The sequence below is a fragment of the Garra rufa genome, chromosome 25, assembly GCF_049309525.1.
Source record: "Garra rufa chromosome 25, GarRuf1.0, whole genome shotgun sequence".
Taxonomy (NCBI): Eukaryota; Metazoa; Chordata; class Actinopteri; order Cypriniformes; family Cyprinidae; genus Garra; species Garra rufa.
In genome coordinates, this window is record NC_133385.1 from 22,502,274 (window position 1) to 22,520,633 (window position 18,360).

Genomic DNA, 18,360 nt, shown 5'->3' on the forward strand with positions numbered 1-18,360 from the left:
TGGTTTAAATATATATATATATATTTTTTTTTTACCTTGGCCAGGACACTCCTGGAAAAGAGATTTTAATCTCAGTGAGTTTTCATTCCTGGTTAAATAAAGGTAAATGAATGAATGAATGAAATTACATTCAGTTAAAAATCCAATAAAAACAAATATTCAGTCAAATATAATAAAATAAAAAAATATAGAATAAAAATCCAAATTTTCAATTTAGATAAAACTGAAGTTTTATTTATTTGAATTACTATTTCAAATTAAATTCAATTTAATTTTAATCTAAGTTAGATTATTAAAAATAAGATAAGAATAAATGTTCAATAAGAATAAATATAAAAAAATACAATAAAATAAAAAAATACTAAATACACCAAAAACAGAAGTTTTAATTTAATTATTAATTACAATTACGTTCAGTTACATATTAATCCAAATTTACAAAATCTAAGCAAAATATAACTAAAACTAAAGTTCTATTTAGTTGAATTATTAACTAAAATTACATTTAATTACATTTGAACCAAAGTTTATTTATTAAAAATATAATGTGAATAAATATTTAGTAAAATATAATAAAATAAGGAAAATATAGAATAAAAATCCAAATTTTCCAATTTAGATAAAACTGAAGTTTTATTTAATTGAATTATTATTTCAAATTAAATTCCATTTTATTTTAATCTAAATTAGATTATTGAAAATCTAATAAGGATAAATATTTAAAAAATACAATAAAATAAAAAATACTAAATATAAACACAAATATAATTTTTTAATCTACATAAAACTAAAGTTTTAATTTAATTATTAATTACAATTAAATTCAGTTACATATTAATCCAAATTTAATTATTACAAATCGAATGGGTAAATATGAATAAATATTAAGTAAAATAAAAATAAAACTAAAGTTCTATTTAGTTGAATTACTAACTGAAATTTTATTAATATTTACATTAACATTTATTACATTTTAAAATTACATTTTTAATCATCTAAATGTGATTATTATAAATGAGAATAAAAATTCAGTAAATTATAATAAAATAAAGAACAAATACTAAATACAATAAAAATTGAATTTTATAATCTACATAAAACTCAAGTTTTATTTAATTTAATTATTAATTAAAATTACATTCAATTACATTTTGATCCTAATTTGATTATTAAAAATCTAATGAGAATTAAGTAAAAATTAATATCAAAACAAAAAAATAAGAATAAAAGAGTAAATATTAAGCTAATGTTAAATTACATTTAATTACATTTTATTTTTTATATATAAAAAAATGTAATATAAGTATATTAGATGAGTATAGAAATGTCAAAATAGAGAAAAAACGAAATAAGTTAAAAACACAAAAACAATATTGATATTATATTGTTCAATTTAAAAATAATTAAATGTCTGGTATTAAAATGTTATAACATTTTGTACAGTACACATAATATAATATAATATAATATAATATAATATAATATATTTTCAATCTAAACAAAAAAAATTATCATTAATATGATATGATATGATATTGATGTGATATGATATTATATTGTTCATAAAAAAAAAAGTCTGTAATCTAACTTTAATTAATAATAAATAAATAAAAAAATCTATAATGTGACCCTGGACGACAAAACCAGTCATAAGGGTAAATTTTCTGAAATTGAGATTAATATATCATCTGAAAATTGAATAAATAAGCTTTCTATTGATGTATGGTTTGTTAGGACAGAGATATTATTATCTACTATTTGCAATCTGAGGGTGCAAAAAAATCAAAATACTGAGAAAATCGCCTGTAAAGTAGTCCAAATGAAGTTCTCAATGCATATTACTAATCAAAAATTAAGTTTTGATATATTTAAGGTAGGAATTTTACAAAATTATTCATGGACCATGATCTTTACTTAATATCCTAATGATTTTTGGCATAAAAGAAAAATCGATAATTTTGACCCAAACAATGTATTGTTGTTACTTATGACTGGTTTTGTGGTCCAGGCTCACATGTATCAAAGTGGAGAGAAAAAGGTATTAAGAGCAAGTAAGTAAGTTGTTTGATACCCCTTGACATCTTTAAGACAAATTTCCCATCTGCTCCATCCAGATCTTCCAGCTTTATTATGTCCTGAATATGTCAAGGGAGTAACATCTCCCACTGATGTGGGCAGAGCACAGTTCATGCAGGAGATGAGGGGAACGTACAATGCCAGTGCGAATTCATTTTAGAGGATGGATCCTATTGGCGGTGAGTGCCAGGGAAGCCTCTTTGATGTTTGTCCAACCGCTCAAGAGAAAGAGATATCTGCTCCAATCATACACTAAATATCCACAAGGCATGATGACAGACCACTAACAGCTACGTTTGCAACTAAAGATATATTTACACGAGTGTGGCTAATGTAGTTTTAGCTTGAGATTAAAAATTATATAATAAATCACATTAAATAGGGCACTGCAGAAGTCTCGGTATTGTTAAGCGAAGCTCTTAGATGTAAAAACAGCTGCAGAGGTAGACTGTCTCCACAGCAACACATGCTTTAGATAATTACTCCAGAAATCTAGCTACAAGTCAGTCAAATTAAAACATTAGCCTGATTTAGACTCATGTCAAAATAAAATAAAATAAAATACAAATATTTTTATATTATCAAAATAAGAAAAAAAGTACCAAATAGAATAATAAAAATCAATTAATTTATAACAGATTATTTAAATTTTCATTACTCAAAATTACATTTTTATATTTATCCATCTTTAAAATAAAAATATTTTTATATATATAAAAAAAATACTAAATAGAATTTAACAAAAATCTATCAATATATAACTGATCATTTAAATTTTTATTACTCAAAATTACATCCATTTACGTTTGAATCTTTTTCATAAATAAAAAAGTAACAATTTAATTTGTATTAAATCAAAATTACATTCAAAGTTATATTAAAAAGTACATAAAAATAAATATTATGCAAAACTTAAACTTAAATGAAGAAAATTTCTTAATTTATAACTGATAAATTTTATGCTTTAATACTTAAAATTACATTCAATTACATTTTGATTTTTCGTTAAATATTAAAAATGTAATATAATAAAGTATTAATAATAATAATAATAATTCAAGTCCAAATAATAAAATAAAAAATACATACTAAAGAAAATAGAAGTAATTTCTAAATTATTTAATGTATATATGATTACATATTATTTAATAAAAAATAAATACCTGGTGTTAAATTTCAAAACTATCCTGTCTTGATAAATAAACAAATTAGTAAAATCTATAATATAAATATAATAAAAAAACAAACAGTTGTTTTACAATATATTATATAAATGTAAAATATTTAAAAAGTCATTTTAAACATTTTTTAAATTATTTTACAAATATTTTATGCAATATACAGTCAAGCCCGAAATTATTCATACCCCTGGGAAATTCTGACTTAAAGTTACTTTTATTTAACCAGCAAGTTTTTTTTTTTTTTTGTCCGGAAATGACACAGGCTTCTCCTAAAAGATAATAAGACAATGTACAAGAGGCATCATTGTGGAAAAAATATTTCTCTGCTTTTATTTACATTTGAACAAAAAGTGGCATGTCCAAAATTATTCATACCCTTTGCAAACTGTCACAGTCTATGGGAAAATTCAAAGTTCTATACCATTCCAAATAGTCCAAGCTGTTCTAAAGCATTCTGATTACTCTGATTCATTGGGAACAGCTGTTTTAATCAACTCAACAGGTGAAAAACAGAAGCTCTCTGCTGTTGGTTTGTGGACAGTCATGGCTAAGACAAAGGAGCTCACTGATGACCTGCGGCTGCGCATTGTGGCTGCTCACAAGTCAGGAAAGGGCTATAAGACCATATCTAAATGTTTTGAAGTTCCAGTGGCTACAGTGCAAAGTATTATTAAAAAATACAAGACGTTCCGCACTGTGAAAAATCTCAGAGGACGTGGTCGGAAGCCAAAAGTGACACCTGTGCTGGCCAGGAGGATAGTGAGAGAGGTAAAGAAGAATCCAAGGATCACCACCAAGGCCATCCTGATGAATCTGGGCTCTGCTGGTGGCAACATCTCAAGGCAGACAGTCCAACGGACACTGAACACCGCTGGGTTCCACGGACGCAGACCAAGGAGGACACCACTTCTCCAGATAAGACACACAAAAGCCTGCTTGGCCTTTGCAAATGCTCATCTGGACAAAGAAGAAGACTTCTGGTCTTCTGTTTTATGGTCAGATGAAACAAAAATTGAATAGTTTGGCCACAATGATGTAGCCTTCATTTGGCGTAAAAAAGGAGAAGCCTTCAACCCTAAGAACACCATCCCCACTGTCAAACATGGTGGTGAGAACCTAATGTTTTGGGGTGTTTTTCAGCCGATGGACCAGGGAACCTAATCACAGTAAACGGCACCATTAAAAAGGAGCAATACATCGAAATTCTCAACAACAACATCAGGCAGTCTGCAGAGAATTTCAGCACAACAACGACCCAAAACACACAGCAAAAGTGGTGAAGAAATGGTTAGCACACAAAAACATTAATGTTTTGCAGTGGCTCAGCCAGAGTCCTGACTTAAATCCAATTGAGAATCTGTGGAGGGAGCTAAAGATCAGGGTGATGGTAAGGAGACCTTCTAACCTGAAAGAGTTGGAGTTCATCGCTAAAGATGAATGGGCAAAAATACCAGTGGAGACATGCAAAAAGCTGGTCAGCAATTATAGGAAGTGTTTGATTGCTGTAATAGCCAATAAAGGCTTTTCTATTGATTATTGAGAAGGGTATGAATAATTTTGGACATGCCACTTTTTGTTCAAATGTAAATAAAAGATAAGTAATATTTTTTTCCACAATGATGCCTCTTGTACATCGTCTTATTATCTTTTGGGAGAAGCCTGTCTCATTTCCGTTCAAAAAAAAAACTTTCTGGTTGAATAAAAGCAACTTTAAGTCAGAATTTGCCAGGGGTATGAATAATTTCGGGCTTGACTGTATGTGTGAAAGCAGAGAAAAAAGTATCAAGAATAACAAGCAAGTGAATTTATCTGTGTTATTATAACACCTAAGCAAGGTGTCATGCAATAAAGTCACTAGGGATAAAAGCAGTTTATTTCTACACTGACAAAGACTAAGGCCCGGAAAGCGCTCTAGGCAAGTGCATGGACACAAATGCTTCCAGCTAAGCGAAACTTGGAAAAGCAACATTGTTTGTTTCTAAATCGCTGGAGGTTGAGTTGCTGTACTGTTGGTTGCAAGCAGACATTCCTTGATTTTTTTGGTCCAATTCTCTGCATGCATTCCAGATTCAACAGACAAAGGGAACCATCAAATCCGGCTTGCAGAACTAACTAACAAATGGAATAACTCATCTTGTACAAGTGAACCCAAAGCTTTTACTGCTAAGGATGATGGACGGTTGACCTCAGATTTAATTGGTGAGGCTGTTCGCTGGAGAAAATGAGTTTCAGAGTTCCCTGGATGAATTGTGAGCGCTCGCCTCCAGCTTCTGCAAATTAAACATCTGTGAGCGATTCCTCCACTGATCATTTCATTTTCTGGCCAAAAGGGGAAAGGTTCATCTTGTGGTTCAGACTAAAAGAAGACAAATTACAATAACCGTGATCAACTTTCTAAATATTTATAAGATTGCGCTGCATAAGAAAGTAGTTTCGTGTTATTTAAAGGAATTTCTAAGTGTTTAAATTTCCTTGAGATAGTTATTTAGCGCTCTGCTGTGACAGTTTCCATCTGAAGGCTGATTTACTAGCACAAATAACGTCACAGATAATGTCTTTGGTGAAGCAATGATGAGAGAACACGTCAAAAAAATGGAGGGCAATAAATGATAGCAATCTTTATACCACAAAATCAAGCTTCTCTGTGCTGGGCAATACACACAGAACACGAATGATATTAAACCTCATGCTGAGTACAATACTGCAGACTTGTGAAGTGGCCATTCACGAGGTAAAGCAGGACAAAACGATGCAATCTATTAATGCAATATAGTCTACTCTATGTCTCCACAGGCTACAGTTCAGGGAAAAAAAGGTATCATCTATAGGAAAAAAAATCTAGTAATTATCTTGATTTTGTTGGATTTGTTGGGTGAAGTTTTTCTTTTCTTTTATTATTATTTTTATTTTTTGCTGGTTAAACTGGACAAAACTGAAAGAAAAATGTAAACATTTTGCTCTATACTTAAAATTATTATTGTTATTCAATTGTCAAAAAAGTAGCATGCATTTACACAAAGATAAATTTAACACTTGTCCAATTTTTCAAGTTTCTGTTATTATTATTATTATTATTATTATTATTATTATTACTACTATTATTATTATCATCATCATCATCATCAATATTATTATCATTATTATTATTATTTATTATTATTCAAAAGCAAAAAAGTATAGCTTAAATCAATTTATAGAAAGATAAATTCAACATTTTTTTCTAGTTTTTATTATTATTATTTTATGATTTATTTATTTTTATTGTTGTTGTTAATAATAATAATAATAATAATAATAATAATAATAATAATAATAATACAATTATAATTTTTTATTATTATTATTATGCAATAGCCAAAGTAAAGAATGACTGTATTTATAAAGATAAATTCAACAATTTTCCCAGTTTCTATTATTATTATTAATAATAATAATTTTGTTGTTGTTAATAATACTAATATCCTTAATTGTATTATTATTATTAAATAGCCAAAGTATAGCATAAATGTGTTTAAAGATAAATGTAACACTTTTTCCCATTTCTATTATTATTATTAATTTTGTTGTTGTTAATAATACTAACACTAATATAATTAATTGTAGTATTATTATTATTATTATTATTATTATTATTATTATTATTATTATTATTTAATAGCCAATAGCATAATTGTATTTATACAAAGATAAATTCAACAATTTTTTCCTGTTTTTATTACTTTTATTATTATTTTTTATTGTTGTTCAATAATAATAATAATAATAATAATATTAAATAATTGTATTATTATTATATTATTATTATTATTTAATAGCCAAAGTATAGCATCATTGCATTTATAGATAAAGTTAAAGATAAATTCATCATTTTTTCCAGTTTATATTATTATTATTATTATTATTATTATTATTATTATTATTATTATTATTCAATAGCCAAAGAAGTATAGCATAATTGTATTCATACAAAGATAAACAAATTTTCCAGTTTCTATTATTATTACTTTTTATTGTTGTTAATAATAATAATAATAATAATAATAATAATAATAATTAATATCATTAATTGTATTATTATTATTATTATTATTATTATTTAATAGCTAAAGACATAAATATATTTGTACAAAGATAAATTCAGTAAATTTTCTGGTTTATATTATTATTATTATTCAATATTCAAAGAATTATAGAATAATTGTATTTACACAAAGATAAACTCAACATTTTTTCCAGTTTCTATTATTTTTTATTGTTGTTAACAAAAATAATAATAATATCATTAATAGTATTATTATTATTATTATTATTATTGAATAGCCAAAGACGTATAAATATATTTGTACAAAGATAAATAACTAATTTTCCAGTTTTTTATTATTATTACTATTATTAGTGTAGTTATTGTTAATAATAATAATATAATTATTATTATTATTAATAATAATAATAATAATAATAATAATAATAAAATGCCAAAATGCAGTATAAATGTATTTACACAGATGAATTCAGCACTTGTCAAATGATTCCAGTTTCTATTATTATTAGTAATATTAATAATAATTTGTATTATTATTATTAAAATGAATGTAATGAACACATAAAAGTTTAAAAATGTCATATGCGTATAAAATTACTTAACTTTCATGTGTTAACTAAATATAATTGGTATTTAATCAAACCCATGGGTTTAATTTGCCATGATGAGTTATTAATCATTGTAATAAAATTAATCTTTTTATAATACTTTTAAAACTGCACAGAGCATTAATGTTTTTACACAAGGATAAATGCAACACTGGTCACATTTAGCATGTGGCAGTTCAGTCAACTGGCCTAAACCTCCCCTCACACTGGCCCCAGACTATACTCAATGTCCTTTTCTATAGTTTTCAGATGTTTTTCAAATGCATTTTTTTAGAACTTGAAAAAACGAAACAAAAAACAGGTTTCCAGACTAAAGACACTCACAAACCCGACCCACCTACATTGAGTTTGCCTCCATCATGGCTTTGTGGCCACCACATTAACAACCAAGCAGGTTGTCTATGAAAGCAGAAGCAAGCTGGTACTAAAAGCACCTCAGAAGCCTCAGTTCACCTCAAACCCTGAGCTGAATACAAAATTCCCCCAAATGCGGGTTGGGCTCCAAGGAACCTCTCTGAGGACACGTGAACTGAACTGGTTTCCATGTAGATGGCTAATTACACTCAACCCAATCCAGCCCCGATGAGATCCCATTTTCTGCCCAGCATACTTCAAAGCGCCTTAGAAAAGAGTGGGAAAATTGACAGGCATGCTGTGAATCAATGGACATTTATCTGCTCTTTTTGTCCTCTATCAATGCTCCTAGTCAGAACAGCTATTTGTGTTTCCTACATTTTCTTTTCGACTTATGGTTATTTGTAAAAATGTTTGGACATTTTCTAAAAGGACAAAATGTTTTGGCAATCTAAATGTTGTGCCACCGTTTCCTCTTAGTCACAGATGAACAGACCGGACTTTTGACCAAACACACAGTTTTCAGATTGCTCTAAAGAAGTGCCGATACAAATGCCAATTCATAAAATCGTCAAGTTTGTACCGGTTTACACTGAAAGCATGACAAAAAAATTTCTGTGCGCATAAAACACCCTGACAGAACCTCTTCCCCATCGACTCCTGTCTGAAGATGAGGAATGTTCTCTAAATAAGATATTACTCTGTGTGGGCTGCACAATCTCCTCAGACAATGTTTGAAATGAGTCCCAATTATATCTGCTTTTGATCCAAACATCCAGAGGAAAACAAAACTCTAGCAATTCCATAAATTCATTCAAATTTTACGACACTCAGAAATGTCTAATTTGATTCCTGATTTGATTTACACTGTTTTGTGCCAAATGTGATCTAAATGTTAAAATATGTGGTTTACAAATATAAAACGAAAAAGATAGCTCACTCAAAAATAAATATTCTGTCAATATATTCACCATCAGGTTGTTCAAACTTTAATTTTTCTTGTGAAACACAAAAGGAGACAGTATGCAGTATTTATGTAGCTTTTTTCTACAGAACAACAAAAAGACAAAAAAACACCACAGATGTATCATAAAAGAAGTCAAAAAAATGCTTTTGAAGGCTGAAATCACATTGGTTTTCAAAGAATTCAACATTTTCATTGAAAAATGACCTAAATTTTACTTGCAAGACTTCATAAGAGCTTTACTATAGCTGTGTGATAAACTACTTTTATAGTTATTTTATTATTTTTTAGTTTTTTAGCTTGGCACGCAAAGTCACTATAAAATATAAATAAAATACATTAAAAATGTATTATGGGGTGAGTGAATAATGACAACAGATTTTCATTTTTCATATAAAAATGAAATATAAAAATTGAATTATTCATATAAAATACAATAATTATTGAATATATTGATTAAAAAAGGACAGAACCAGATAAAAAAAAACTGATAGAAACTCACATTCAACATATTAGCATTTCCCTTCCATTCCATTATTAAGTGTATAAAAGCATAATGTTATATGGACCTTGAATAAGCCTAAAACAATCAAAGTCAGGAGAATTAGCATGCAGTGCTAGCTTTTTCCTTCAGAATAGTTTAGCAAAGGATGAACATCATGTTCCCAGTGCAGTGAATTCCCAGCAGGGGAAGAGTGCCATCTTTGGGTAATGATAGAGTGAATCTGCCTTACCACACTCTCAACACTGTTCCCAATACAGGGATTTAACTAAATAAACAGTATATCAACTTAAAGCTGAAATGTGTACTTTTATGTAAAGAGTATGTATACATATGTTTTATGTATAAAAACCTTTATACTATTCCAGTATAATAAATAAGACACTAAAACTTGGTGTTTTAAAAACAAACATTTTGTTTGAGAATTCTGCCCAGCCTGGCATAGCAACAGTGGCTCAGCCAATGATGTGAGTTTGGGGGTGGAGTCATCTGTTTGCTGAACCAATAACAGATAGAGGCAGTGGTCTGAAAACCTTCTTGAGAACAGTCATTATTTTTGTCTCATCTGGCACTGCTAGAGGCACAAAAATAATGTACGATGTAAATGTAATTATTTAGTTGCTGATAATGAATTGTATGAAAGTTTTTTAAACTGTTAAACTCTGATCAGGATGCAACACAAACAGAGTAATGTTTTAAATGTGATGAACATCCTGTGGCGGCATTTATAATCATACACAAGTCCCTCAGTTTTAAAGCATTAAAACCTAATTTTACATGCTATTCCAGTTTAATAACTATAAGACGCTAAAACTTTGTGGTGTTTTGAAAACATCACTCTTTTTGTTTGAGAATTCCGCCCCGGCCTGGCATAGCAACACTGGCTCAGCCAATGATGTGAGTTTGGGGGCGAAGTCATCTTTTTGTTTGACCAATGACAGACAGAGGCAGTGTTCTGAAAACCTTCTTCAGAACAGTCATTATTTTTACTTCATCTGGCACTGCTAGAGGCACAAAAATCACACAGAAAAGGTAAGATGTTTTAAATTTAATAATTTAGTAACTGCTAATGAATTGTATGAAAGTTTCTAAACTTTTAAACTCTGATCAAAATGCAAGTCAACAGAGTAATGTTTTAAATGCGATAAACATCCTGTGGCGGCATTTATAATCATACACAAGTCCCTCAGCATCAAAACCTCATTTAAACAGCTAACACCGCTAAACCCATCTACTGGTCTATCAAACATATAAAGTCAAAAAACAAAGCAGGGTGAGTGTTTGATCAAGAAGTTGGCTGAAATAAATGCTTTCTTCCCCCCTGGTGCTTCAAAATAGAGGCCATACATAAAAGTGAAGAGGAGTTACCTAACTAGAATCTAGATGATAGCCTCCGCAGGGCCTGTGTCAATAGGCTCTTGGTGTTGAGCACCACATTAGAGTATATCAGATGATTACATCCATGCCAATTACTCACGATGACAGTAAGCCTTAAAACAGAGTGGGCTCATTACCCCAAAGAGGATTCCCCTTGAGTTAGTGTACTCAGAGCAGCTGGGTTTAAGGTCAAGGAGATCCGTGTCAGATTAGAGAGGGACCAAAATGGTCCAATTAGCAATTTTGAGTGCTACAGATGTCTTTATCTGGACGGGGAACATCTTAGTGGCAATTTTCTGAATGAATGTACCATTTTTGAGCAATGAATTGAAAATCTGACTGGATGTGAGGACTCTGCATTACACCGGTGAAACAGCAGATGTCTGCAGGCTCAATTGTTTGACATCAACATCATGTTCTGTCATATATCTGTCAAATTTCAGCTAAAAGACTGACATTTTAGACCATTTTGAAGGATTTCACCAGAGCTGAGATGAAAAAAATTAAATGTATAATTCAACCAAAAGTGAAAATTCTATCATTAATTACTCACCCTCATGTCGTTCCAAACCCGTAAGACCTTTGTTCGTCTTCAGAACACAAATTAAGATATTTTTTATTAAATCCAAAAGCTTTCTGACCCTGCATAGACAGCAATGCAACTGACACGTTCAAGGCTCATTAAGGTAGTAAAGACTTTGTTAAAACAGTCAATGTGACATCAGTGGTTTAACCAGAATGTTATGAAGCTACGAGAATACTTTTTGTGTGCAAAGAAAACAAAAATAACTACTTTATTCAACAATTTCCTCAGACTGACATGGAAGAGAAGGACCTTTCTGGACCTTGAACGTTTCAGTTGTGTTGCTGTCTATGCAGGGTCAAAAAGCTTTCGGATTTCATCAAAAATACCTTAATTTGTGTTCCAAAGATGAACAAAGGTCTTACGGGTTTGGAACAACATGAGGGTGAGAAATAATGACAGAATTTTCATTTTTTGGTGAACTATCCCTTTAAAGCTTATGCTAGAAATGCACCAATATTACAATTTCAGTCATACAATAAGTCGTAATTATTTTGATGTTGCCGCCGATAACCGATAAGTAGCCTATAATAAAATAATCTTTAAATACAAAAAGTATAGTAAATCAGTACGTTAAGTAAATTTAGGCAACACAACATTAAAACTAAACATTTGTAAAAGAGATAATATTCAGCATTATTATTAAATTATTAATAAAAAATAATCATACACTGCTGTTTAAAAGTTTGGGATCAGTGAGACTTGTGAGACTTGAGAATGTTTTAAAAAAAAAAAGTCTCTTATGCTCATCAAGGCTGCATTTATTTGATCAAAAATACAGAAAAATAATGTTATTACAATATAAAATAATGGTTTCAAATTTAACATACTTTAAAATAAAATAAAGAATGCAAAACTGAATTTTCCTCAGCCATTACTCCAGTCTTCAGTGTCACATGACTCTCAGAGTAAAATCATTCAAATTAAATTACAAAAATGTCTAATCTGTCAATAGTAAACACTGTGCATAGACATCCATCAATGCTAAAATTCAGGCTAACACAGATTTTGTCATGGCCGATATCCGTTGAATGACTAATATTAAAAATATAAGCTATTTTGTATAAAATATAAAAAAATCAGTCATTAAATGTTACAAGTGACATTTGGCATCACAACCTTATAATTTACAGTATGATAAACGGATACTCAAGTCAAATTAGACGATGGCCGGTATTATCTGATAATACCGATAAATTAAAAAAAGTCTAATATTGGCTGTTAAACAACATATTTACACCATAGCACAACTATGCACAATACAATAAAATGCAAAATAGTGTTTGTAGTCAACACTTTTTCAGTCACTTGGCTTCTACAGCGTTGTGGCTCTGCCCACAGTGAAATGTCATGTAGCACATCACACACAAAATACAACTTAAAAGCAGCTACTCACAGAACTGATACAATGTCCCCTCGCTGTACTTGGTAGTTCCTCACACTCCAGCGGTTGAGCAGCACAACATCAGGTGACGTCTCTCCAGCTGGGTTTAAGGATGGCTGGGAAAGATTCAAACCACACGAGTCAACATGGTTCATAAATTCTAGACTCTGGAAAAGTTAGAGTAGGCTTTAGGTTTTAGGTTTTATCAGTTTTTCTTTTTGGTCTGTGATTTATTGCTTTAATCCTTCATACCACACAAACTTCCCAAACCCTACTCTAAGAATAAACTCGGCAAGTTTGCTTTAATTTTGTTCCGGAAAACAGCCTCTGTTCTTCATTCAGCCTTTAAACTGATGACATCCTAAGAGTAAAAATAACGTCTACGAGTTAACTTCAAAACTGAATTTTTTAGACTATTTGTTTTCTTTTTAACTCTTTTGTGGTGGTATATCAAACAACTTGCGTGTGACGAACCTTCTCAAGCATGCAAGTCGTCGACTGACTTGATACACGGGCCTCCAATGAATCATTAAGGGAGATCTCGATGAGCCATTTCACGCTTGCTGGGATAATTGACAGAAATATCTCTTATCTGTCCTTCTAAAATAAATATCCCGACGAGCGTTCCCGCCTAGAGAATTTATCTGTCACAGCTGGGCGCTCTATCTTTTTTATTCAGACACATTTTCTCATTCTGCATTGGTGTCAGCTTTCAGCATTGTCCATAGAGTGACTTATTTGGATTCAAAGGCCGTGGATGAACCGGGAAAAGCCATTAGCAAATATATAACACTATGAACCAAGACAGAAAACTGGGCTCCAAAAGGAAAACAACAACACCGTTTTGGTTAGTTAGCGTTCATTAGGTACATAATGAACCATTACTTCTGTTTGGCAAGGAAATGAGCATGGTGTATTCAGAGGGTTTTCTCTCATTATTAGAGGTGTCTTTCATCATGGTCTTAGTGCTATTAGTGCAATGTTTAGCAAATTTGGTTTGATTAAGCCGTAATGCAAAGTCCTAACATAAGTAAAAGGTTAGCAATGTTTAAATAGAAGAGGTTATTAAAGGGATAGTTCAGCCAAAAATGAAAATTCCGTCATTAATTACTCACTCTCATGTTGTTCCAAACCTGTAAGACCTTCGTTCATCTTCAGAACACAAATTAAGATATTTTTGATAAAATCCGTGAGCTTTCTCACCCTGCATAGACAGCAACTGACACGTTCAAGACCTAGAAAGGTAGTACGGACATTGCTAAAACAGTCCATGTGATATCAGTGGTTCAGCGTAATTTTATAAAGCTACGAGAGTGCACAAAGAAAACAAAAACAACTTTATTCAACAATTTCATCTCTGTCCTTACCACCTTTCTGGTCCTTGAAAATGGTAGTTGTGTTGCTGTCTATGCAGGGTCAGAAAGCTCACGGATTTCATCAAAAATATCTTAATTCTAAAGATGAACAAAGCTCTTAATGGTTTGGAGTGGCATGAGGGTGAGTAATTATTAAATTACATAATTTTCATTTTTGGGTGAACTAGCCCTTAAGGCTAAAAATCTCTTACTATTTTTTAAGGCTAGGCAATATATTTGCAATTATTTTGTCAGTATTGAAAAATCAAGCAACATTGTGAATATGGTGATTTTAAGTTGCTTTTTATTGGCTAATAAGTTTCCTAAACTGCCATTAAACTACACTGTAAGAAATAAATCTTGTTAAATGACAGAGAAAGTATTGCCAGCCCATTAGACATTATCCATTGAGTTTACAGACATTTCCATTAACTCTAAAACACAATTCAGTGCAGTGTTAAATACATGTAAAACATCTGTAAAAAATAAAAATGGAAAATTCCTTCAAATTAATAAAGTACATTGTGCCATATTTCTACAGAATTTTTTAGTGTAGTTTCACAACACCTTGTTCTGTGATAAATATAAGACATATTTTAAATATCAATATATAATCAAAATATTTTTTTTAATATGAAAATATATTAAATTCATATTATACATTATAAAATTATTAACTTTATATTATATATAAATAATTATATGTGACCCTGGACCACAAAACTAGTCATAAGTAGCACAGGTACATTTGTAGCAATAGCCAACCATACATTGTATGGGTCAAAATGATACATTTTTCTTTTATGCCAAAAATCATTATGATATTAAGTAAATGTCATGTTTCATGAAAATATTTTGTAAATTTCCTAGCATAAATATATCAAAACTTAATTTCTGATTAGTAATATGCATTGCTAAGAACTTAATTTGGACAACTTTAAAGGCGATTTTCTCAATATTTTGATTGTCTTTTCACCCTTAGATTCCATATTTAAAAACAGATGTATCATGACCAAATGTTGTCCTGTCTCAACAAATCATACATCAAATACATCAATGGAAAGCTTATTTACTCAGCTTTTTCAGTTAATGTATAAAACTCAATTTCAAAAATGGACCCTTATGCCTGGTTTTGTGGTCCAGCGTCACATATAGAAATAGTAAAGTGGGGAAAGAATATTAAAGTGGTGACAAAAAGGGTAAAGTGATCATAAAAAAATTAAATGTTGGACTCGAACTTGCATCGCCCATATGAGCACCACAGCTTAATGTGCCTAAAATGTGTGTGAACCACTGTGCCTCAGTTCTGACTTGAATTACCTTGAATAAGAAAAATGCACATCTTTGCTAACTTTCAGCAAAACTAGACCAAACCAGATTAAAAAAAAACAACAACATTACCAAGTTTGATAAAGTGGATAAAGGACATCCCACCTGCATTGAGGCACCTTCCACACGTGCCACATAGGCAAGTCGGTCTAAAACAGTCACTGTCACAGGGACGGCTACAAAGAAGCCACTAACAAAAGCTTTGAAGTATCTTCGCCCAAAGCCCGTCTGCGCCATTGCCTGAAGAGAGAGAGAATGAAAAGAGAAAATGACCTTGGCCTGTTCAAAGAATTGAGCCAGACAATTTAAACATCTTTTTTCCCTGAGTCTGGCAACATCTTAAGAAGAAATAATTCAAACATTCAACAAAATATGGATGCTTTTGTAGTTCAAGTATTAAGAAGCAGTCTCTCTACAGAAAAAAAACATGTTTCACGGATATATTGAATGATCTAAACTTACAAGAGAACAAAAGTATCAAAAGCAGACTAGACAACCAAACTTCACTACGTGCTTCTAATCATGAACCATCTTGTTTTGAATTAAATCGCAAGAGACTAGTGAGGTCAAAAAGAAGAAAACACTCATAAAGCAACCGATTTAATAATGAATTTAGTAATTGCACCCATCTGCGGCCATCTGTGGGCCGTATTCGCAATGACTAAACTCCGTACACCCAATGCATTAGGGCAGAAAAACCCACTGAGGCATTGAAATTGAATCTGACAAGAGCACGCTCGCTCTAATACCATTAATTGCTAGTGTGAAGCTTGATATGGAGGTACACGGTGTGCAATTATGCTTCTCCTTCATTTTAGAGTTCACCACAGTAACAAAAAGACAAGGAACCGCTTGTACCATTTTCCCAGAAAAACCTTAAAGGTCTCCGGGCAGGAACTTTGCAGACTTACTGGTAAGCACTTGAAGAAAGTCTTGAAGCCATTCGCTCGCAGGAGGGCATTCAAGAGGCTCAAAAATCAGAGACTACAACAACTCAGTGGAGGATCTGGGAGATGTAGGGTACAAAAAAAGTGCTGAGCGAATCATAACGCAGTGCAGGATTTGTCAGGGTTGCACTGCTGTGAGCCAGATATGGCTCAAGCAGGGAAAATTACAAAAAATCTCTTTTGTGGTCGCAAAGAGACACCTTCCTGACTCTCTGCTGCGTATGTAGGCTACCCGAGGCAACACTATTAATACAATACAAACACTGATTATTTAAATTTTGCGTGAAACAGCATTTGCAAACCACTTTACTTCTAATGAGACGTATTCCCAAGTGAAAAGTAGGGAATAGTAAAAAATTACTGTGATGAAGCATAAAAGAATCACGTTGTGAGACATAGTAACAATTACAGGAAGTAAAATCGCAATTATAAAAAAAATTACATTTCTACATTGTCTATTGACACCTGTGGTTGAAATATAAAATTGCAGGATACTTGAGGACGTGTTTGACTAGCTACACAAAGACCACTGATAGTAAAAAGTCCTACAAAATGTACAGAATATTCAAAAATGTGACGTCGTATACACACACACATATATATACGTGAAAACGGTTACAGATTACAAGTTGCCCTATTTAAAATGTAATAAGTAGTGTAACTATTTCAGATACTTTAGGCAATGTAACTGATTACATTTGATTATTTTTTAAAGTGACTGATTATTTTGAAACATTTAAAGCACTTTCAAAATCCTTGAGCACTTGAATTAAGATGATTAAGATTATACAATTATAAAATTATAAAATTACATTTTAAAGCACAGCCACCACAAAATCAGACTTTAGGACCTCTTTTTATTTTGAGATCATTCTGAGGTTAAATACAGATTTGAAATCATAACAATATGTAATTTAATAGCTATGATACTGTTTTTGAAATCAAATCTTTGCATAGCTATGACAGGAAACACTGGCATCTAATGATGCAAATGATGCCTTGAGAAAAAACTAATTTTAAAAATACACTACAGCATATACATAAACCCAAATAGAAAATAAAAAAGTTATCAAATAAACGTGTGTCCTATTCTGTGTTCTGAACTCCTGAAACATTGGTGTCTTATATTTTAAAACAGTCAATGCAAATTCGGACAGAAAGCAATCAAATCTGTATGTGTGTGAAAATATTTAGATGTAACCCCCTTTGCACTCATGTTTTTCTCAGTAATGATAACAGATTACAGTTACATTTATTTTGTAATTCCATTACGTAATTCAATTACAAGTTACTAGTTAAAAAGATTGGCAATTGCGAGTTATACATTTTTTTTTCAGATTTCCGTGACTTTTGTGAGACAGACTCACAATTGCAAGAAAAAAAAGTCAAATTTTGAGGGGGAAAAAAGACTGGCAATTGCAAGTTATAAAGTCAGAATTGTAAGATATTTAGAATTTTTCTCAGAACTGTGAGATATAAACTCACAATTGCAAGTTATAAAGTAAGAATTGCAAGATATAAACTCACAATTCCAACGTTTTTTTCTCAGAATTGCATGACAAACACAATTGCGAGAAAAAAAAGGTCAAATTTTGAGGGGAAAAAAGACTGCCAATTGCAAGTTATAAAGTCAGAATTGTGAGATATAAACTCATAAT

At 30.8% G+C, this 18,360-nt stretch overlaps 1 protein-coding gene across 1 annotated transcript in view; it reads right to left on the minus strand.

Moving 5' to 3' along the window:
• Window positions 1–18,360, minus strand: part of LOC141301994 (mitochondrial inner membrane protease subunit 2) — a 126,175-nt gene that overhangs the window by 99,187 nt on the left and 8,628 nt on the right. Inside the window, exons 2-3 of the mRNA XM_073832192.1 lie at window positions 15,861–15,995; window positions 13,084–13,187 (exon numbers count right to left, since the gene is read on the minus strand). Coding sequence (XP_073688293.1) covers window positions 13,084–13,187; window positions 15,861–15,992 — 236 coding nt within the window. The 5' untranslated portion in view covers window positions 15,993–15,995. The remainder of the gene's footprint in view (window positions 1–13,083; window positions 13,188–15,860; window positions 15,996–18,360) is intronic.